At 40.4% G+C, this 24024-nt stretch overlaps 1 protein-coding gene across 1 annotated transcript; it reads left to right on the top strand.

Moving 5' to 3' along the window:
• Window positions 1–1092: 1092 nt before the first annotated feature.
• On the top strand, window positions 1093–19798 carry LOC149309200 (myosin light chain 4). Its single transcript, XM_089531200.1, has 7 exons — window positions 1093–1267; window positions 6008–6035; window positions 8176–8325; window positions 9792–9965; window positions 12764–12841; window positions 14437–14483; window positions 19552–19798. Exons 1-6 carry the CDS (start codon window positions 1151–1153, stop codon window positions 14463–14465), a joined length of 576 nt encoding a protein of 191 aa, XP_089387326.1. The 5' UTR covers window positions 1093–1150; the 3' UTR covers window positions 14466–14483; window positions 19552–19798.
• Window positions 19799–24024: the final 4226 nt, after the last annotated feature.

A 24024-nucleotide genomic window follows, 5' to 3' on the forward strand; every position in this document is an offset into this window, starting at 1 on the left:
TTGGAATGTCATGGCAGGTGCATCCAAATTTGGCAGAGTGTTTTTGGTTGTCACTCAAGTAACAGTAATCATTTTCATGACAAAATGCCAATCAAAGGGCTTCCTTAAAACAAAAGGGAGGACTGCCTGAACTCACTCTGTGTGTCGCTTTTTTAAGCTATAGAAAACAGGAGAGGGCTCCTCTGAGGCATAGCTACTAAGATTCCTGAATGAAGGAAGAAATAATGGGAAAACATCAAAGTGCTAATGAATGACTGCTAATATTTCTGAGGTTTAAAACGGGGAAGGAACGTCTCTCCATGGTACTGCTGTTAAGATTCTTGGGGGAATACCTAACCCTTTGTGGTCTTTAGGGTAAGGACTGAAACAGCAGAGGGTACATTTCGGCTAGTAGTAAATAATCAAGCTGTTGCCTCTCTTAAAACACCGTAAATCTGCTGTCTGAGGCAGTTGCCTGACCTACCTACTAGTAGAGTCAGCTCTTACATCTTGGTGAAAAAATAGATTGCAAAAAGCAAGAATGATAATAAAAGAGAGTGGAAAGCCAAGCAAAGCTATAGGAATGGATCAGCCTGTTTTAAAAAAAAAGACAAGAGCATCTGCTAATCAAAAACCTTGGACTCCCCTATTCCACCGGGAGAGTGTCAGCGAGTTAATCCAGAGCTTAAAAGGAATCTGTGGCATTTGCACTCGTAGGCTGGCCTATAAAAAGACTCGCTTTGTCCCCCCTGAGTATTGGGGCAGGTTGTCCAGCAAAGCTGTTGCTCCTTTCCCTATAGAGTGCTCTAGGCCAAAACCAGAAAACCTGACATTATTTTTATCAAGCGTCTTCTAAACCCTTCCCAGCCCAGGTACACAAAAGCAGCCTCCATTCTCTATCACAGGACAGTGGGGGCTGGTGTGACTCCAGGTCTTTACACTATGGGTTGATGACAAGGGACAATTGTTGAGTGGGGAAGGTGGGGGCTGCTTTTTTGGAGTGCCTTCCTTTTATAGTAAACACCCGTTGCTCCTGAAACTTGCCCACCCCTCCGGTGTGAGACCCACAGCTGAGTATATAAGCTGTGGGAGCGACTGGTGCCTTTTGTTCCTCGCTGCCTTCCTTGTGCTCATTTGTCCCAGCTCTTTTATAACAACATCCCACCACAGCATGGCCCCTAAAAAGCCAGATCCTAAGAAAGAGGCTGCCAAACCTGCTGCGGCTCCAGCACCAGCACCAGCTCCAGAACCACCCAAGGAACCGGCCTTTGACCCCAAGAGTGTGACTGTAAGTAAGAACATAGGATATACCTTTCAGTTCTGTTTCTCTAAGGCTCTGCTCCCTGCCAGACACTTCTTGTATTGCCTAGAGCAGTGGTTCCCAACCTGTGGGTCAGGACCCCTTTGGGGGTCGAATGACCCTTTCATGGGAGTCGCCTAAGACATTGGAAAACACCTATTCAATTACAGTTATGAAGTAGCAATGAAAATAATTTCATGGGTTTGGGTCACCACAACATGAGGAACTGTATTAAGGGGTCGCAGCATTAGGAAGGTTGGGAACCACTGGCCTAGAGCTTACCACTGCACACCCCAAGTCTTCTAACTCCCAGACATGCTGATTATTACATTGTAGAAGATAATCCATGTTATGGTTAACTTCCAGCAACTGTTCAATGGCCTCCAGTGTTTGTTCTGCTTTCTTTTCTTCCCTTTGTCTAAATTGATCTACCTTGCTACAAAATTCTTGGCAATTACAATAAACTCTGCAAAAGCTCAGTCTGCTGACACTTTTCAAATCTACTGCTCTTTGAGTGAATTTAAATATACCTTGCAGCAGCTGAGCTGCTAGATAAAAAGGTGACCTCCTTGCAAGTGCTTAACTCCTTTGAAAGTTTAGATAGATTGAAGCAAGAATATTTCCAAGGGGTTTGCTTTGGTTAGTTGCAAGTCCTTGGTTCTTTGTTGGAGTCCACAGCAATCAAAATTGGGGTCTTAAATTCAGCCTCAAACTAAAACCATTGTATGCCTTTCTCACACTGCATAAGGTTTGAAGGAACGGAAATACTAAAGTATCTCTCCTAGTTTTCTTGGGCTCAAGAGTTGAAAACAGAGAGAGTTGTACACCCACATTTTTTGTCCTATTTTCACTTCTGGTCAAACAAGTTCTACAGGTTTTTGAAATAACAGAAAATCCTTCTAAGCTGTTTACCAGAATTAAATGTAGTATACCTATTCAGACATCAGTTCGAGGGGTGGAGCAGAGGGGAAATATTCTAAAACCATCTTTAGTTTTATTTTTAGGAACTGATCATTTCCCCACTTGAGATTTTCAAGAGCTCCTAGATGTATGTTTCTGGCATTACATTATTCATTCTGAAGGCAACTTTACAGAATACAATATACTCTTGCATATAACTAATTCCTGAAAGGGGACAAATTAGCTTATCAACATATGTTTGAAGTGTCTGCATCCTGGGACCTAGTATAAAAGAATTAAAAGAAATGGTGACAGGATAGCCAGATGTAAAGAGGGCAGGATCTTTGTACTTTGAATAGCTGTATAGTGCAAGGAAATTCATCAGCAGTAGCTTGCAACAACCTGCATATCTACAGAAGTTCTCTCTTATGCATAACTATTAAAGATGGTGAAGTCTTGTTCACCTTTACAAATGCTGCACCCTTGATGGAATCCACAGAAAAGTGGGTTCAGCAGAGAGTCTCTGGAATGATAACAGAAGGAAAGGCCATGGAATGGGGCCTAGAGCTCTAGGTGTGAACTAGTAACCAGAGCATGAGCAACAGATTTGTAGTATAAAACGATACATACAGTACATGTGTACTCAGACATCAGTCCCATTGCCTTCCACAAGTCATATTCTGATCTAAGTGTTTAGCACTTCAGAGATGCTAGTGTGGATTCTAGAGATGCTGGGGGAAAAGCACAGGATTTTTTAAATTCTACATATTCATTCCTTGTCAGTCTGCCAGGGCTCCCAAAGCAATAGATCATAAAATCTGTCTTTAAAAATAATAAAAAAAATATTTTAAACATGCCACTTTTGAAAACCAATGGCTATGTATATTGATGCAGTTTTGAATCTCAACAGGGGTGGAACTTGCCTGACATCCATTGGGAAGGAGTTTCCACTACTGCATACTCACCAACCAGGAGCCCTATTACATTACACCGTAATATGTGATTCCACTTTAATTGCTGTAGTTACGTCCTATGGAATCCAGAGATTTGCAACTGAGGGAGGGGCATTTTCAAATTCTCAGGGCCTCACCAAACTACAAAGCCTAGGATTCCATAGGATGGAGACACAACAGTTAAAGTGGAATCATAGTGCTATCACTTGTGCAATGTGGAAGGGCTCCTGGCTAACTTGGGTGGTAAGCCACACAACAGAGCCTCTGTAGAAGTATTTTCATATGGGATTTGGAGGGCATATGAGTAGGAAATGAGATAGATCATCTTCATAAATGTGGCACTGTTGATTCCTTCTTTTGCCCCCCAAAACCATTGTACGTCTGGAAAAATTAGGTGAGGTGGAATGTGCGAGATGGGTGATAACAGTTATCATCACTTTCTTGAATTACTTCCATAGCCATAGTTTTGCATTTGATCCTCCTTAACAGGTACTTCAAACAGCTTCATTTATATAACACCTTCGAGACGAACTGAAAGAAAGACGTTAGCAGCATGGGTTGGCAGCATGAGCTTTAGTCTACGAAAGCTCAGCTGCCAACTGCTGTCTTTAAGTTAATTGCAAAGGTGCTACAAGATCTCTCTATGTGCTGATTCTATAGACTAACATAGCTATATCTTTAATTATATGTATGTGTGTATTTTTTAAAATGAGACACACATCTAACAGAAACTGCACAGCCCTTGGAAATCTGAACTGAGTTTGTGACTGAGCTGAGTCCTCTCAGTCACAACTCATGCCATGAAACATTGCTACGCCAGCTTAGGTCTGAGGAAGTAGGAAGCTCTGGAACTTGCTGCCTAAGGCAAAAGACAAAATGGTTTGTGTCCACTTGCCCACCTCCATTCTACATACACATGCAGTGCAAGCTTAGCCATCCACAGTTTGGTCTTCTGACACCTCAGCACCACTCTCCTCCCGAATCCTCAGCATCTACTGCCTGTGGCTAGTCCTAAACAAGAGGCAGTAGCTGGGGAGAAGAAAGTGAAAGATGGGAAATGACCCACAGAGTGCAAAAAACAGGGGCATGGTTTACTGAGACAGTCCTATGGTTCGAAGGGCCAATTGTCTCCTCTCTGATTTGTTTTTTTATTAGAGTTATAATACAGAAGTGTCATTTCACTGATGCACTATAATTCTAGTACTGAGCAATACATAGTACAGCCGACAGTTATATCTTTGATGAATTTGTCTTATAAATTCATAATGTCCCATATTTCCAGCTATATTTTGCCTTAGCATAGCTCAAAAGTTGCTTTTTGAACAAAGGAACAACTTTTTAAAGTCCTGCCCTTCCACTACTATCTACGCTGCACATTCCAAAGGCCTTTTGTCTCCATAGTTATCTTGCAGCTGGGGAGGAAACTATGTCTGTTCCTCTCCTTTGATACTGTCACATTCTTTCAGGATAGACTCGGGGAGGTAAAGTGAGTTATTAATAGTATCAGATGAGTATAGAAATGAGTTAGACTTGCCACAATGACTTGGAGAGGATGCCTTGAGATAAAACACATACAAACAAGCTGCCAATGTCCCAAAAAGAATTAAGCACTGTCTGTCTGACAGTATCTGTGTTAAACTAACCCAACCTTGCAAATTTTGGAGTTAGGAGCAACTCTGTGTTACAAACATTTTCTGAGAGCCTATTATTACTACAAAGCTACCTTCTTGGGGTCCTTTCACACTCTGCAATTAGAGGGTCGTTGGTATCTGCTGGGATTTGATTCCAGGACCACCACCGCTCCATGGACACCAAAATCCATGGATGTTCAAGTACCTTTAAATACAAAGGCATAGTAAAATGGTATCCCTTATATCAAATTGCAAAATCAAGGTTTGCTTTTTGGAATTTATATTTTTTTTAAAAAAATTCAAACCATGGATGTTTGAATCCATGGACAAAGAATCTGTGGATACGGAGGGCCAACTGGATAGCACTATGATTCTGCTTCAATTACTATGGCTGCATCCTATGGCATTTTGGGATTTATAGGTTGCTGAGGCACCAGAGCTCTCTGGTTGAGAATTCAAAGTATCCTTCACTAAACTACAGATCCCAGGATCCCATAGGAGGTTGCCATGGCAGGTAAAGTGGAATCACAGTGCTGGAACTTTATAGTGTGAAAGGGCTCTTGGTTGGTGGAAATGTGTAAACAAGTTGAATCCTCAATTGACACCTCTCAGTCCCCAAATTTGAGACCTGCTGTGGTTGCGCCTTGTGCCAAGCTTGTGATCTTTTTCACTACAACTATATTTAAGCTGAGAATGTTTAGTGTTCAGAACAACCAGCTAGTTGACCTCTGTCTCCCTTAGATCTAGGCCCCATACAGACAAGCCAAAATAAAGCTGGCTTGGATCACTTTGGAGGTATGCTGTTTAAATGATGCATGCATCCTAAGAGTCCAAAAGCCACACTCCAGTCCTAACATAGCCCCCCATCTCTGCTTGGATGAGGGCACCGGGGTAAGCTGAACAAAAAACGAACAAGAAGGTTGTCAATCCACAGAGGCAAAGTAGAGATGTTGACAAAAACTAAGGGAAATGTTTTGAAAAAGTGAGATCCACAGCCAAAATGTTGCAGTGTGACATGTTCCTGTTCACTATTCCAGCCAGCCATGTGTGTGTGTGACATGTGTGGGAGTGGGGAGGCAAGGTAATAGTGGAAGAGAGGGGGGCTTGGAAAACAGATGATGAATTGCTCCAGCTGGGGCTGAAAAGCCTGAGAGAGAGCCAAGTTCAAGCAATTATTTCTGGGGGGGGGGGGGGAGACATAGGCATGGCAAACAATTAATTGTAATCTTTCTCTTTCTCTTTAGATTGAATTTAGTTCAGACCAGATTGAAGGTAAGCGATGGTTATATTTAAAAGTATACTTCTCAGGGCATATATTGTTGAATCTAGAAGTAATCAGAATAGAACCACTGAAGTAAATGGAATATAAATCCCATGGATTCCAAGGACTAAATCTGATCCTGACCCAGTGTCTCTATTTATTTGTTACTTAGCTTCCTCCCTTCTCTCTCTTTTCCCTAAGCATGAGATTACTTACTGTATTAAGTATGGTTCATAGTTGAGCTTGGGAAAACTATTTTTGAATCACAGCACCCAAAATTTCCCTAGCCAGCTGGCTGGGGAAGTCTGGGAGCTGTAATTAAAAAGTAACTCCCCCAGCTTTGGATAGAAGCATCACTGTTTGGTCACAGTATCCCTTAGGCCTAACCATAGGACTCATCCCACAACTGCAAATGCCAGCTGAGAGTATTTTGCTTCTGGAAAGGAACAAAGCCAGGCCTCTGATCTATACATCAACACAGAGAGGCTCCCATTGGTGCTTTGGCCAGGGACCTGGTAGCATCATGGGTATGGTCATAATCCTGATGTCAGTCAACAGAAGGGTCAGTGGATTTGATCCTCACTTTATACCAAAGTTTCCCTATTCCTGTCTCCCCATGAGACTATAAATCACTTAGGATCAATGGTAATGCCTCGCTTGGGAGTTCTCTTTCTTTCAGCTGTGAAAAATGCAGTAGCAGGACCCTATGTGAACCTAAAGTTCATCATGGCATAAAACCTTTTAGTGCAGGATGAGTGATTGTGATGTCACAGTGACCTTTGCTATATGTGGCAGCCCCAGTGGTGGGTATCCCATTGGTGTATGATCATGCTGAACAACAAACCAACCCCACAGAAACTCCAGCTCAAAGATTTCCATAGAATTCGAAAGGATGGCTCCCGGGCCTCCGCAAAGCCAGGGCAGCACTCCTATGGTGAGCCCTTGGCTTCCTTCAACAGTGGAGATGACTCTGTGAAGGAGGTAGTGTTGGAGCTCAAGAAAAAAGTGGACCAAACTATGGAGGCAGTGAAGACTTTTGATAACAAAATCTCAACCTTGAAGTCACATATGGATATACTGGAAGGGCTGATCCACAACTTGGCCCAGAGAACTGTACCAACTGAACCTACAAGCAACAATGAGCAGGCAAATGCCCAACCATGTGATCCGGACATTCACTGCCTGGGTGGCAAGAAGAGACACTTCAGTAATGATAGGCCACAGATCAAGCAACAAGTGCAGCCACACATCCTCAGGATCTTAGGCTTACCAGAAAAGGAAGAAGGCCAAGATCTGGTAGCCTTCCTGGAGAACTGGTTGCCACGTATCCTGAAACTAGACACTAGAGATGGTCCCATTGTAGCAGAAAAAGCCTACAGAGATTGTAGCAAGGAGCAGAAGATACATGGACAGCTGTGCAGAATGGTGGTTGTTCATCTAGCAGAATTAAGGGATAAAGAGAGAATATTGCGGCAAGTCAAGCAGTTGAAATCTATCATGTACAAAAAAAACCCAATTATAATCTATCCAGAAGGTAAAGAGATGATGAGGTTTATTTGCAGCTTAGTTTGGAATTGTAAGGTAGAAGCAAATCTAGTACTTGGCAAACAAACTACATGATGTTGTTCATGCTTTTCATAGTGTGCTTAAACTGTCTCTCCCGCTGTCAGTGGGCTCCAACTCTCATCACCCCAGGCTAGGGCTAAGGAATGTTGGGACCTAGAGCCCAACACATGGAGGGACATGCTTTTCCCACCTCTGCAATGTGCAGTTGAAAAGTAGTTACAGCAATAGTTTCCACACTTAGATCCCCAGATGGATTTTCTAGAAGTGCCAATTGCAACTTTTGCATTTAATTCCCATATTTGGACCATCCATAAGTCCTAGCAAACAGGAACAATGATCAGGGATTCTGAGAGGTGAACTCCAATAATTTCTAGGAGTATAAACTTGAGAACCACAAGTATTGGACTAGGACTGCGGAAACCCAGATTCAGATCCTCACAGTGTGACTTTGAGCCAGTATCTCTCTCTCTCTCTCTCTCTATGATCTATCTCACACTCACACTTGTACTCACTGGAGAAAAGGTGAGGTATAAGTGTATTGTAGTGAATACATACATACATAAACAAATTCCTTTCTTTGGACAGAGTTCAAGGAGGCCTTTATGCTGTTTGATAGGACTCCAACTGGAGAAATGAAAATTACATACAGTCAGTGTGGTGACGTCATGCGAGCCCTGGGACAGAACCCAACCAATGCAGAAGTCTTGAAGGTGCTGGGGAAACCAAAACCAGAAGGCAAGTTCTTACAAAAGGAGAAATGTTGGGCCCTTTTTCAGTACTTTTTCCTGTGCAGCTTAAAATTATGCAACTGCAGGCTGCATGATTGGTCTGAACCCAATTCTTGTGTGTAATTTCCCTCTACTCACAGTTAACAAAATTTACCTTTATGGACTACAACTCCTAGAATCCTCCAGCCATAAGGACAACGACCATGTTGGCTAGAAGATTCTCAAAGCTGTAGGCCAAGAAAATTAAAAAAAAATAGCTGCCAAAATTTGAGCGGGACATATTTCTAACATACCTCTCTCTTCAGAACTGAACCATCACACAGAATGAGGCAGTCACCTGAGAAAGCAGGTGGTGATGAAGAGGGTGGGAAATGATGGTGTTAAAGAGTTGTAGGACAAAACTCTGCGTGTGTCATTCAGACTACATTCCACCACTAAAGCTAATTTCTTTTAGGTGCCAAGTTAAAACATGGCTTTATTAAAAAGCCTTTTGAACCTAAAATTGTTTTTTTGATTATTATTTTTATATATACATAGTTTCAACTGTTTCAGCCTTTTCTCCTGTTTTAAAATAATCTGTTTAATATGCTTTTACCGTATTTAAACTATTTTCTTGTTTTTATCTGGCATTGTTTTAAATTCTTGTAATTGTATGCCACCTTCTGATTAAGAATACAAAGTAGGATTGAAATATTTTAAGCAGAAGAAGGCTGTCTCTGTTTAAGCATTGGGGGAAGATTCTTTTCCTATTGCCAATGCTAAAGTAAAATCTGCAATTGCCAATCCTTGAAATTGAGAGTGGTGGTACCAAGTTGTCTTTGACCTCAGTGCCACTTCTGCTTCCCTGAGATCAGGTCCTGGCTTTATAGCCTCCAACTGTTCTGATTTGGCAGGGACTGTTCCAGTTAATCCTCTTCCCACTTTTTCAGTTGTTTTTCAAATGTCCATTTCCCTATTTGTCCTTAGTGTACTTCAGTTGCTGCAAACTGAGTTCGAATTGCAAAATCATTTGCATTCAATTAACTCAAGAGAGGAGAAAAGGAGATGGAATTTTAGCCTTCCCAGTAGGCTCAAACAAAAGCAAACTGCAGCAGCCTCTACTAGCATGTGTGTTCTTCCTCATTAATAAATTTTGCGATCTTGACCACACGCTGATGTTGTTTGGCCACATGTGTACCAATTGTCATCTGTGAAGTATTGGAGGGTATGTGGTTTACAGTCCTCATTTGTAGGGACCATTTGATGAGATCACAGTTTGCCAATTTGTATGTCACATGGCAGTGCTTTAAAAGAAGTCTGTTTTGCAAACAAGCACCATGAGAGGAGGAAGGAAAGGGGGTGGGAAGAAAAAGGGATTGCTTAAACCTATCACTTCTTTGTATACCACCAACTGTGCTTTCTTGGACTGGTCTCTAATTTATATAGGAACCAGCAATATTACTATATTTCTATCATTTCTTTTTTCCTTGTCAGAAATGAATGCAAAGATGCTGGATTTTGAAACGTTCCTCCCAATGTTGCAGCACATTGCCCGATCTAAGGACCAAGGGACCTTTGAGGACTTTGTGGAAGGGCTGCGTGTCTTTGACAAGGAAGGAAATGGCACCGTCATGGGAGCTGAACTGCGACACGTACTTGCGACTTTAGGTAGAGAAAAGGAAATTAAATCCAGGAGCAGGGGGCTGTATTGTACAGTGGTCAAAGTGTTGCCCGGAACATGAAAAATGCAGGTTTAAGTCCAGTGAACCATTAAACTTCCTAGGTAACCCTAATGCAGACACTGTTTTTCAGCCCTAGCTTCTTCAAAGGGTTGTTATGATGAAAAATGGGGATGAGTAAAGTCATGCACAACAGGCCTACATACCCTGAAGCACCTTATTCTGTCTGCTCTAGGAAGCTAAGTGGGGTCAGCCTTGATTAATACTTGAATGGGAAACTGCCAAGGAATACTGTAAATTATATTTCAAAGGAAGGCAATGGCAAACCACTTCTGAATATTCCTTGCTTCAAAAAACCCTATGAAATTCATCAGGCCGCCATAAGTGAACAGGTGATTTGAAGGCACATACACAGACAGACAGGATATCTACCTATTGCAATAACCTGCATATCTATCCTACACTGGTTTTTCAAGGTTTTTGGAAGGCTTGTCAGTCAGAATCCTATTGTGAAGTTAGGAATGTGTAACTATGTAATTATGGAGGTACACAGTGCATTCCGGCCCAAACTGCCCAACCCCTACTTAATGAGAAAAAGCCTCTACAATTGGGGTATGGAGGGGTTGTTCCCTTGTTGCTCAGAATGTAGGTAACTGATATGCCCAGCCACCCCTCTTGTGTGACCAATCTTCATTATGACAGGAAGAGGCAGGGTCCCTGTCACAATTCCCACTTGCAATGGACATTGGTACATTGGTACATCAGTCAGCTGCTTCCCAAGCAACAGCAGGACAGACCCCTTTGCATGGCTGTTTCCTAGTGAGTGGAGACTAAGGGGACTTTCATGGTCCTTACGTGTCTCCTATACCAGGGGCTACATAGGGATCATGAATACCACAGTGTTGAATACATAACTACAGGTTACACATTTGTTACGCTGCAACAAGATTCCAGTGTGGTGTAGTGGCTGAGTGTTGGACTACGTCTCTGGAAACTGGGTTAGATGTCCCACTCGGCCATGGAAACCCACCGGGTGACCTTGGGCCAGTCACATACTCCCAGACCCAGAAAACCCTATGATAGGTTTGCTTTAGGGTCATCATAAGTGGGAAACAACTTGAAAGCACACAACAACAACAACAACAACAACAGGAATCCGGCCATCCTTTTAAAATAATTAATATGTGGCTAGCATCTTAAAGAATGCCTGCTCCTAGGTATGCATATGTAGGCTACAGATAGTCAGAGCTAATAAAAGTTACTTTTTTGTGTGAGAACTCTTGATATATCCATGCCTATTAGAGGATTCTGGCTGCTGTAGTCCAAAACATAACTTTCCCAACACTGTCCACTCTGGTGGATAAGCTGCCGGGTTGGTGCCTTCTTTTTGGTCTCATCATGGCTTTTAGACATCCTCCCCATATTTTTCAAACATCCCTCTGAAAGTTTAAAAAGCAGATTTAGAAATCTTACTACTCCATCTGGCTTTTAAAAACCTGTTGCTGTTTTTGCCTATGTATTCTGATTTTATTTAAATTCTGTGTTATTTACAATGTTTAGTTCTATATACGTAGTTTGTTTGGAATTTGAATTTACTTTTACATAGATAACTATATTTTTCTATTGTTTCCTACACACAACCGCACAGTTTCATCATTTGCTTATTATTTTGTGGTATTATATTTTTGCAATTGCACAATAGTAAATAACAACACCAATAATAACAACATGCAACCAATGTGACTGCTAATGCTGCATACAAGAAACAACTGATGAAAGGGCCAAGGAGGATTTCCACCAAATGGGCTCTGAATAAATTACAGTGGACCCTTGTTATACGCTGGGGTTTGGTTCCAGGATCCCCTGTGTATAACAAAATCCGTGTATGCTCAGGTCCCATTCAATACAATGACAAAGCAAAATGGTGTTCCTTATAAAAAATGGAAAATCAAGGTTTGCTATTTGAAATGTATACTTTTTTGAACATTTTCAAACCGTGTATGCTTGAATCTGTGTATAAAAAATCAGTGTATAAGAAGGGCCGACTGTACAATCAGTGTTTTCCTGCTAGGATAAATTTTGCAGGTTTGTTAGAAGAAACATATTGGAGCTCTAAATTTGTATTTTTTAAATCCCCCTGGTCACCCAATGGCCATGCTGGCTGGTGGTTTCTGGGAGCTATTGTACAAAAAGGTAACCTTTTCAAGCGCTTAAATGCCTTCTGAAAAATACAATTTATTTGATTCTAGCTGGTTGTGCAAGAGTAATGCCTTTTCGGTATCAAAGAGCCTTAGGAGATCACTATGCGTGGCTTTTAAACTGCAATTAGAGCTGGGGAAAAGTGCTTTTAGTGATACTTATCACATGCATGACGATGCCTCCAATCACATCTGCAATGTCTCTGAAGTGTGGTTAAGATATTCCTTTTCATTGACGAGTGAAACCTGTCAGTGACCTCCCAATCGTGCAAGTCATCAGGTGCAAAACATCACTGCCATGACAGTTACAATATTGGCATCACATGGTGTTACAGGCTCCCACGCCCCCCTTCCCCCTTGCTATTCCCAAGCAGGCTAATTCATTTATTTTTTTCTATTTTTTTCCTTTCCCTTTTTAAACTTCAGTTGCTGTAGCAAGAACTGTGTGGAAAGGATAAAATAAAATAAAATAACCAAAAGGTATATTGGTTAGAGCATTTAAGGGGGAATCGGGAAGAGAGCACGATGGTGGCAAATCTGAAAAGAAAAAGAAAAAAAATCCAAATTTATGTTTGATATCCATTCACAGGGGAAAAAATGACAGAAGCTGAAGTAGAACAACTAATGGCTGGGCAGGAAGATGCCAATGGGTGTATCAATTATGAAGGTAAGACATTAGACTTGGGATTTGTTCACAACACTGGACATTAACTATTGGAACTCTTGCTGGATGTGCTTCTATCACTGTAAGGCATTCATTCATACTACAGAACGATAACATTATTATTCCACTTTAACCGTAATGGTTCCATTCTATGGAGTTGTGAGATTGGCAGTCTAGAGCACAACATTTTAGAATTGTCAACCAGAGCACTGTAGTGCCTCACCAGTCCCAGGATTCCATAGGATGAAACCATGACAGTTATGGGTCAGTGTGGACTAGAACGTGAACTTCCCAAATACCAGTCTAAGACTCTTACTGGGAAGAAGACTTTACTGGGGGATGGGTGAGGCTTGGAAGTGTCAACTCCCTCCCAATCTTAACAACATATTGCCATCCTCAACAGATTGTTAATGAACGTGTGTGTGTTTGAGCCCTGATGGCACAGTAGTTAAATGCCACTCACACACAAATCACAAGGTTGTGAGTTCAATACCAGCCAGGAGTTCAGGGCCGACTCAGCCTTGCATCCTGAATGCTGTGAACTAGTGATAGGATGTGGCCTGGCATGAGAATTGAGCTCCAGTTTTAACATTTCTTTGAGCAGCTGTCTCCTGCTTGCTATCTTTTTCAGCAGGGTTCAAATGTTAACTCCGGTATTTAGGATCAATAAAGCATTTCCACCACTCCACCACCCTCACAATTGGACCTCAAAAGCTACAGCAAGATTAATAGCGTGTTTGTTCTTTTTTACTAGGCGGAGTACTGGAATGGTGTGGACAGCATGATATAGTAAATTAAGTGCTGGAACCATAATTCAACCCCCTACTCTGCCATTAAGATCACTGGGATGCACAGCCAACATTAAGAAATTTTGATGCCTGAGGCCAAGGAGCTGATGACATTCTTAGCTATGTCTAATAGAACACAAAGCTAATCAAGTTGTTTTGTCACATGGGGCAAATCTTATATTAAATAAAATTAAAATCCACAAGCACTTCAAACCATCCTAGGGAATAAAAATACTTTAACAGTAAAACTGAAAATTAATTTTTGATACCCAGAAACTGCTACTGGATGGGACCAGCTCACCTGCCTAAGGCTGGGATGACCTTGTACCAGTCACTGTCCAAGACAGCAGCTGGTGCAAGGTCAGCCAGTGGACTTAATAACTTTATTCTAAATGGGCTAACGGAGAATTAGATAAAATTGCACTATGGGGAGTGCTGTTTTATGTAGGAGAAAAGCAGGATAAAATATCATTATCCAAACAGATGTATGATTTAGGTGTGACTTGGCTCACTTGCTTCAAACAACTGAAAAGATGTGCCCTTCAAGTCCCTTTTCTGCATAGCTTTCTGTTTTTCATGAGACACTCTATGATCTGGCTTGTGATAATTGAATTTTGAAAGGTCTGGAAAATGATTGTTCATCTCACCCTGCAGTTGCAGCAAATGTTGAAGGCTGCATATTTACCCATTAAGAAGCCCAATCGAACACACTGGGACTTATTTCTGAGTTTATCTGTAAAACAGTCAGTTCTGATTTCATGAAGACTGATGACATGCTATTTTAAAATCCCTCTTTTTTGTTGTTTTTAGCTTTTGTCAAGCATATCATGTCTGGTTGAAGATGGGAGTCCTTAAAAGTGAGTCCTTTTTTCCAATTTCTTTGTTTGGGTCATTCCAGATGAGGCTGGGATGTGTAGGTCCTGCAGGCATTACAAAACTAGTAACAGTGGTGATGCAAGATACATTTTGGTTCTAGAAACATGAAAATTATGATGCAGGTTTTAAGCACTATTTGCAGCTTCACCATAATATCTGAATACAGTTCAGTGTACTATAATGCATAAACGAGTTCACAGGCCCTTTAAGTAATCTTTAGTACTTAGATTCTGTTAGGTTGGTTGGAGGATTAGTGCTGGGGTGGGGAACAGATGGATTTCCTGCCACCATGACATTGGTAAAGGATTATGACAGTAGTAGCCATAAACATTGGGAGGACAAAATATTTCTAATACTAATATGATTAGGAGAAAATCTTCTAGTACTGGCAAATATGGAAAAACAATGGGATGGAAAGTACTAAAGACCTCCATCTCTGCCAGCTCTCCTCTCAACAAAATGGTGGTGGTGGTGATAAATAGAGATTATGTGGAATTTATGGGATGTGCCAGTATCAATAAACCTGGGGTTAAAATGGTGTGAATAGGACAGTTTGCAAGTATGAAATAAAATGGCTTTTGTTTGTTAAGTTTTGGAACAGATAAAAATAGTTTCCAAAAACAAATGTTTTAAAATCCCATTTTTTAAAGGGATTATTCAGTGGATACCTATTTACTCAATTGTTTTTTTTAAGCTGACATATTTATTTAACATATATCCTGACTTCTCTTAAAAATGATGCCCATCATGGCGCCTAATAAAATGAAACTGCATGTAGGAACAAAATATAAGCAAAAACATCAAATTACTGAATTGGATACGGAGTTGTAAGGACTCTTCATTCAAGAGGTGGACAAATACAATTTATTGGCAGATTAGTTATTTAAAATTTATTGGCAGATTATTACTAGGTTATTGCCCTGGCCTATTAACAAATAGTGCTATTGCCCTGGCAGATTAACAAATCGGCATAGAGAGAAGCTGGGACTGGGAGGGGAGTCAAATGTGTGCATGCATGCATACACATCTTCAAGTTGATTGTTGATTTAAGATAACCCTTGAATTTCATGGAGTTTTCTTAGGCAAGGAATAGTCAGAGTCAATGTGCCTTTGTCTTCCTCTGAAATATAGCCTATGTTACTTGGTATTCCTCAGCACTCTCTCAACCAAATGTTAACAGGCCTGATTCTGCTTAGCTTCCAAGGTCTGATAGGATCTGGTAACATCAAAGTATTTAGGCCTCTGGGGTTCAAATGTACCCAGCTGTATCAATTAGAAACAGAAGATGCCCACCAACTGAGCACAAATTCCTTTGCCCATATTTCAGACATCCTAGTCTGCATCTTCTCAGCAGAGCTTGGAAACAATGGTGCATTACAGACCGCCAGATTGCGGCGGTCTGCTGCCACCGCCGCTTGCACCGTCTGGGAGCCACAGCCTTTAAACGGCGTGGCTCCTGGACACTGCCAAGAAGGAGTGCGGAAATCGCGCTCCTTCTCAGGCCCCAGAAGAGGCGCTGCAAAGCGCAAGGGGCACATTTGCGGCATCATTTCTGGGATGACATGTGCGGACGCAACGCATCCAGCACGTAAAGATGGCGGTGCCCGTGTGTATAGGGCGCCGCCATCTTTACGCCCCCGTCACGTGCTAGGGGTGAGGCCGGTATGGACGCTAGGTCCTCGGCCAACCCCTAGCACATGACGGGGGGTATTAAAGGCCCGTCTATAACACGTCAATATTTTTGGGCTATGGTTTCTAAGATCCAGTAGCCATGCTGTCCTGGAATTATAGGAGCTGTAGTCCAAATTGTAACTTTTCTAATTGCCCTTTAAAACATAGGGCCATTTCAGCAAAACATATCCCAGTTTCAAGAAATCAGTATAAAAAGCTTCCCCAAAAAGAATGGAACAAGTGGATGTGGAGGCGACAAAAACCAGCAAAACACAAGCAGCTACATCACAAGAACTCTTTCTTCTTTAGAACAGTCTGGAAGAGCCTTGAAAATGAATTCCAGTCCAGATAAAGATAAGACTGCTAGGAAAGCTCCACGCAACATGTCTCTTCCTTTCATAAATGGGGTAGCTTAGACTCCACATGAATATAAGGCTTGAGGTGTCAGTGGCAACCAAGAGTGCCTTTCATCAAATGGAGCTATTATGTGCCTTGTACTCCTTTCTCAAGAAGGGGATTCTTGTCACACTGATTCTGTCATTTAAGCTATTAACTATTGTAACTCACTCTATATGGGCTGCCCTTGAAGATGACTTAGACATATTTTCAACTATTGAAAAATACCACTCCCTCCCTTCAGCTGCATGATGAGAGGCAGAAGCAGATTCAATCTACTTTTTGACAGTTGCAAGGGCTGCTATTAGCTTCTAGAGGCTATTTGCAAAGCAGTTTAAAAACAACCTTTAATCCATGAATGGAAATGTGTAGCCCTTCAGATCTTGCTGGACAGCAACTCCTTAGACAGCATTGCTAGTGGCAAGACAGTATTTGTAATTCAACTAAATTTTTTCCTTCCCTGATTTAAAGCAGTTTGTATTTGCTGGCTTTCCCCCATGTAAGATGGACTCTTTGCATGCTTACTTTTTGTTTGTTATTAATTTCTTACTATGCTGGCAAATTGCCGTAATAAATGAAATGAAATTTATTTCTTACATTTCTATGCCTTCTTTTGAATCTCCTACAACAAAGAACAATATCTCTCTTTCAACTTTCTTTAAACACAAACTTTCATAAGTCCAGGATTGTCCTGGCCTCTCAAAGGACAGTGTCCCTAACACTTTCCTCTAGTTTCTGCCAGATTCAAAGCTATTTTGATAGGATCATTGCATCTTAAAGAGGTAGTACACAACACAATGTCCAGGGCTCTATGGACATGACATAAAAAAGAGGTAAAACCCATCGAATACGAGTATATTTTTTAAAATGAAAATAAAATAAAACTAACAACAAGAGATGTAAGGTAAAATCAAATAAAATGTTTGTATTAATTAATTTGTAATATATTTGTTAATATGTAATATCCTGACCTTTTCCCAGTATGGGATTCAAGGTAGCGCAATACAATTTATTTGTTTATTTAATTTATAGCCTGCCTTTCTCCCAAGAAAGGCTTAAAATAATTTTAAAAGATCCAGTTAACACAGTAATGTACAAAAGTTCAAAAGGAATTAAATATCATTACTATTGAAAACATGCTAGAAAAGAATTAAAACACTTAAACATATTTAAAACATGGTTTCAATAAAAATAATATAAAAATATTAGAAATAGCATACAAATTACAGACACACTACAGTTCCATAAAATTCACAGTTTTAAGAGAATTTTAATGTTTGATACCTGGATGATTGTATATGATTTTGTTGTGATCCCGCCTCGATCCATGAGGAGAGTCAAGAAATAGAAATAAATTATTATTATTATTAAATAAGAATATCTTCACTTGCCAGTGGAAAGAGAGCAGGGATGGGGCCAAGTGGACCTTCTGTGGGAGGGAGTTTTGCAGTCTGGCAGCAGACTGTAAAATCTGCTTCCAAGTTCTTGCCAGCAATGGCTATGAAGGTGATGGGACTGAAAGAAAGCCCTCCTTGCAGATCTTAAAGCTCACGCTGGTTTAAAAAAATCTTAGTACAAAATTTAAAACACAGTTGAACTTCTATTTTAAAATCACAAATTAAAAATAGCATCAAAAAGACATTTAAAACATAATAAAGTAAGTAAGCAAGCAAATTTATTTGTGTAGCATAAGCCATTACAAAAAGAAAGAAAGAAAGAAAGAAAGAAAGAAAGAAAGAAAGAAAGAAAGACACATTACAAATATACTACATTGCATCATAAAGCTAAAATCATCCAAAGACATTATTCTTATAGGCAGCTCAAATTAAATAAACACAAGGATCAGATACATTACAAATGCATTATATTCTTTCACAAAACTAAAATCATCCAAAAATTATCTTAGGGTCAAATTTATCCTAAAACCTAATCACCATCTTTACAGAACTTCCTCTTTAAAAAGGATGCTTCAAAGGAAAAGCAAGCTACCTTTTCAGAAATGTATGCTACAGTATCTCCTAATAAAAAATTGATCAAATACAAATCAGGTCTGTTAGATACAATAATATACATAATAAAGTAGAAATACTACACTCTCCATTAAAAGGTCTGTCTGTTGCAACATCCTAAAATCCAAATGCCTCCTTAAATGAAAAGGTCTTTACCTCCTGGAAGAAAGATAGCAGGGAGGGAGCAAACTTGATCATTTGGGGAAGTGAGTACCACACATTGGGAGCAGCCACCAAGATAGTTCTGTCCTCTGCCCTCATCAAATGTGCCTGAGATAGTGGTAGGACCATGACAAAGCCTTCCTTCTGAGATTTTAGAGCTTCAGCAGGCTCCTATAGAGAGAGATGATTTTTCAGACAGTGAAGACCCAAGCCATTTAATAATAATATTAATAATAATAATAATAATACATTTTATTTATAGACCGCTATTCCGCAATGATCATAGCGGTGTACAGTAAAAATTGCAATAGAATACATTACAAAATACACAGTGACAGTTAAAGGAGGGAGGGGCTTCGTCCTTCAGGCTGTCCCTGATGTTGCTGGGTCTGCCTGACCGCTCCCTCTGAGGCCAAGATGACAGTTGAGGAGGGAGGGGCCTCTTCCTTCAGGCTGTCCCTGAAAGCTTTAGGGCTTTAAAGGTCATAGCCAGCACTTTCAATTCTGTCTGGAGCCGGATTGACAGCCAGTAGAGTTGTTTCAGCAAGAGGGTTATATGCTCCATATAAGCTGTCCCCCTCAGTAACCTTACTGCAGCATTTTGGAACCACTGAAGTTTCTGAGCAATCTCCAAAGGCAGCCTCCTAAAGAGCGCACTATGGTAATCCAAATGGGATGTAACCAAGGCATGTGCCACCTATAAAAAGATATTTCTGAATGAAAATATATTTTTGATGAGGATGGTCATTAGCTAATTCAATATATCTAGTAAATTACACTTGATTGAAATTGTCACATATCTTCCTTCCAGGTACTTCAGAGGGGGAGAAATTCCATCCATCAAGAATTTCTTGCCTCACGTCACTTCCACCTCTATATTCTCCAGGAGATGCATGTGTCAAAAGCTGTGCAAGAGGGACTCTTCATTACTACAGTGTAACAGCTTCTGTATATAAAAGAATGCATCCTCCTGTTTTAGAATCCTAATTTATTGTTTTATTTCTTCTTTCCACCTGCTGCCTTTGGTTCATTCAAATTAAAACATGTGTGCATGTGCACACGGGTTCACAGACTATTGTTTCTATTTAATTTTGGTAAGGTCAATAGATACTCCAGTGCTTATTACAAATTTCTCTCTAATTCCTAAGTGTCATTGCCACATGGGACATATGAGGGGCCCCTCACTACCTAATTTCTGCCCTCCCATACCATCTCTGTATATCTGGATATTTTAACTTATTTTCAGACAGTGTTTATGTAATCCCAATAGGAAAAATTGTTTTATTCTCACAAAGAATACAATTGTATGCTTGTATCTACTGAGTTGACAACAAGTAAACACGGGCCCAGAACAGACAGACTAAATGAAGTGGCTTCTGGCCATTTCAGAGGCGTGAATCGTTTGAACGCCACATTTCCAAAGAGGCTAGAAGACACCCCAAAGCTGCACTCTAGTCCTTTGGACTGGAGCAAAAGCGAGCCAGGATAATCCAGCTCCTGGTGATGCAGGTTGGGCCCTGCATCCACAGCCCACTTTGAGAGTGGGCTGAGTAGTCAGCGGGGTCCCAACCTACTTATGGCTAGAAGAGACTCAGGGCACTCTTTTGTTTCTGCCTGCTTCAGCCCATACTTTATTTCTGAATAAATATATCTAGGCTGGTTCTGTAAGAGAAGAGAGGGAACATAAGGCAATGGCGCTAAAGGCTGAATCAACACAGTGACACAATCAGTTTGGAATCTATATTCAAAAACATTTTAGAATTTACAAAATCTCATTTTTAAAATCTCTCCCCCCAAAAAACTTTGTCATAGGATAAAAAAATACTGAAAATAAAATATGAAATGGCATATGTTTCTCCTTTGAAGATTTGCAATATGATGGTTTGCCAAAGTATCAAAATTTGAAAGTTATGGGATTATAGAGACGGTTACAAAAGTCTTATCTAGAAGGTCTGGCCAGACCCAGTTTACATTGATATGACCTGTAATTCTGACACTACAGAATGGATGCAATTGCTGAAATGTCTTTCTACATATGTTAAAAGGCATTACAAATCACAAACAAAGGCATAGTGGCAAAATTTAGCACACCTGAAACAATATATGAGACACCTGCTACCATATCTTATATTTTAAAGATTAGAGAACAAGGTGAGGAAATAAGAGATAAGATTTCTTGTTAATCCCAGACCTTCTTTCTTAAGGTGTCAATTGAAAATGTACAGATATAAGATAATGTATACACAAATTACACACATCACTACACTGGATTAACAAAGAGATGACCAAGAATTTTCAGATTATGTAATCCCTTTAGTATGTGTAATAACACTTATCAGAGAGGCCTTTGAACCTAGTGACTGACAAGAAGGCAAGGCAAATCAGGTATTATTTTAAGGATACCATTTATCATTTAACACTAATCAAAGAGAAGTAAAATATTACCCATCAAGTGACAATAAAAATGATAGTAATATTGCAATTCACATTCTTGCTATAGCAAGGTGGGTCCTCCCCCCCAACCCAAATCTTATATTGGAAAGGAGCATTTAGATAGCCTTTCACCAACCTATCAACCTCCAGATATGTATGATTACAACTCCCATCACCAAGACAGCAAAGCCAATGATGATGGTTTGACCAGCTTGCTGCAGGGGAGCGGGGATTTGAACATGGCATCTTATTCCAAAAAGGACAACCCTGAATTCCTGAATGTTTAACGACGGAAATTATTCCAAGTAAAGAGAGGTTAAGAAATAAATCTTCAGATGTGAAGTCAAAGGCTTTCATGGCTGCCATCCATAGCTTTTTGTGGGTTTTTCAGGCTATGTGGCTGTATTCTAGAAGAGTTTATTCCTAACATTTCACCAGCATCTGTGACTGGCATCTTCAGAGAATGTTCTCTTCTAGAACACGGCCACATAGCCCAAAAACCCACAAAATTTATACATGTTCAGATGCCTGTGTCTTGTTTGTATATTTGAATAGGCTAATTCAAGGGTCATCATGTTGACTAATACATTTGGCACTACTGCTGGCAGATTTCATGTCAGGGGCACAGTAAATCCACTCTAGGTGTTTACTCCAGACATCAAATGAGCTATGCAAGGTGCTGAAACCTACCTCAAAAGCTAGTTCAGCACATTGGATAGCTCCCTTAAACTCCACAGTAAAAACTCATTTACTGCAAACTCACATGGAAGCCACTGGCCACCTCTGATACACCATATGTGGTCATCACAAGCAATAGTTAGGCATATGATCACACTCAATATTTTCTAGAAGTGAAAACAGACATAAAGATGGACATAGGAGGAGGCTTGTCTCTGGGCTTGCACAGTGCTGCCATTATTTTTGTTCCACCAAAGTACAGGGTGAGAATACCCTATGGAAAATGGACTATTGTTGCATATGAACAATGTACCTGAGAAAAGCAGTACATGCAGAACACACATTTCCCAGTATAGGAAGGGAGAAAAACAGTCAAAAGTGTTGGAGGATACATGTTTTTATACTGTCCTTCATCCAATCACTTCCAGATATCAATGGCGGTATCACACCAAGATTATTAAAAACAAAGGTAGCTGTATCAGTCCATCGAAAATGCAAGATATATAATCAGGCACTACATTTATTAGAAGATACTATAATGTCACAGAACAGCAAGGATGCTGAATATACATCTTACTAAAGACTTACAGTAATGTGTTTTGTGTTGTGTTCCAGTTTTGCTACATTGGTTGATCCTTATGCACGAGTTGCTGACTTGGGTACTGGAACTAATGGATGTTTCTTTACATGAAAATGTGGGGGTTTACTGCTGGTAGCATAACAGATGGGTACATGTTGCCCGTCAACTGCAGTCCAACAACGTCTGGAGAGTCACAAATTTCCCATCTCTGAGCTATAATATCTATCTGCTACAGCAACTATATTTAGTGCCAAGGACAATCATATAGGGCCTGAACAGACAGGCCAAAATAAAGCTGCTTCAAAGCTGTACATGGCCCTGAAACTATGGGCCCTGCACAGCTCTGGAGCAGCTTCTGGCCTCTTAAGAGGTGTGTTTCATTTAAACAGCATACCTCCAAAGTGATCTGAAGCAGCTTTATTTTGGCCTGTCTGTTCGGGCCCATAGTTATATATTCACTCCCCACTTGTAGTTAGTTAGAAAAAAGTGGGCTATAAGGAACCTTAGAGCACTTTCACAATACAGAATTACAACATTATTATTATACTTATTCTACTTTAATTGTCATGATAACCTCTTATGGAATCCAGGGATTTGCAGTTTTGGGAGGTATATTTAGAATTCTCAGCTAGAAAGTCCCAGTGCCTCACCAAACTATGAGCTCCAGTGTTCCATAGGATATTGGCAGAATACTTAGTGGAATCATAGTGCTATAATTATATAGTATAAAAGGATCCTTAGAGGTTTGTAGGGGCTGAAAAAAGCATGGTTGTGTGCCACTGTATCCCTTTTTAAACTTGTAACAATACACCTCAGACATTACTAGTCAGCAGGGATGATCTTACTGTATGAGTACATGAGGCACCATACACTTGACCCTCAACACACTTCCAGCAGGGGAATCAAGGTCTATTTCAATTCATAGCAGATGAGGTGGGGGTGCAAACTACATGTAGTTGACTATACTTCTAGTAATGTTATCCTCATCTTCACTAATTATCAGATGATGATGATGATTATGATGATGATGTCATCATCACCACCACTATCCTCCCACTTTCCCCCTGAAAAATTGGTACTCAAAACAGCTTACAATTTAAAATAACAATACTACTTAAAACATACAAAAGTGAGCATTAAAACAGAATTAAAGTATTACAGTATTAAAACACATCACTCTTACAATTAGAGGCCTGTCATGTTGCCCTCTCCATTGGGTAGACAACAAAAATGCTATTCACTTGATGGCCATTGGGCAGAGTGAGGCATCTGCCTCAGGCAGCAAAAACTAAGGAAAAGGGAGTGGAAACAAGGAGCAAGAAAGCAGAGAATTGTGTACACCATGCAGCTTGCTCTTTTTCCTCATGGTAAGCACAACATCCTTAATGTGGTGGAAGGTGCTGGTCCACTGCCAGGGCTGAAGGTACATGGCATGGGACACCATCTTGTCCTTTTTGCCTCAAGTAGCATTAGGTTTTGAGCCAGCCCTGCATGATAATATAATTTGCACCATTTTATTATCTTTACAGCTACCACACATTTACTCCAGTTTGCTGCCAACACAAGCAGAGTGCAGCCAGTCACGCAAACGCC

The sequence above is a fragment of the Sceloporus occidentalis genome, unplaced genomic scaffold (assembly GCF_023333645.1).
Source record: "Sceloporus occidentalis isolate IW3139 unplaced genomic scaffold, rSceOcc1.0.p SCAF_7, whole genome shotgun sequence".
NCBI lineage: Eukaryota > Metazoa > Chordata > Lepidosauria > Squamata > Phrynosomatidae > Sceloporus > Sceloporus occidentalis.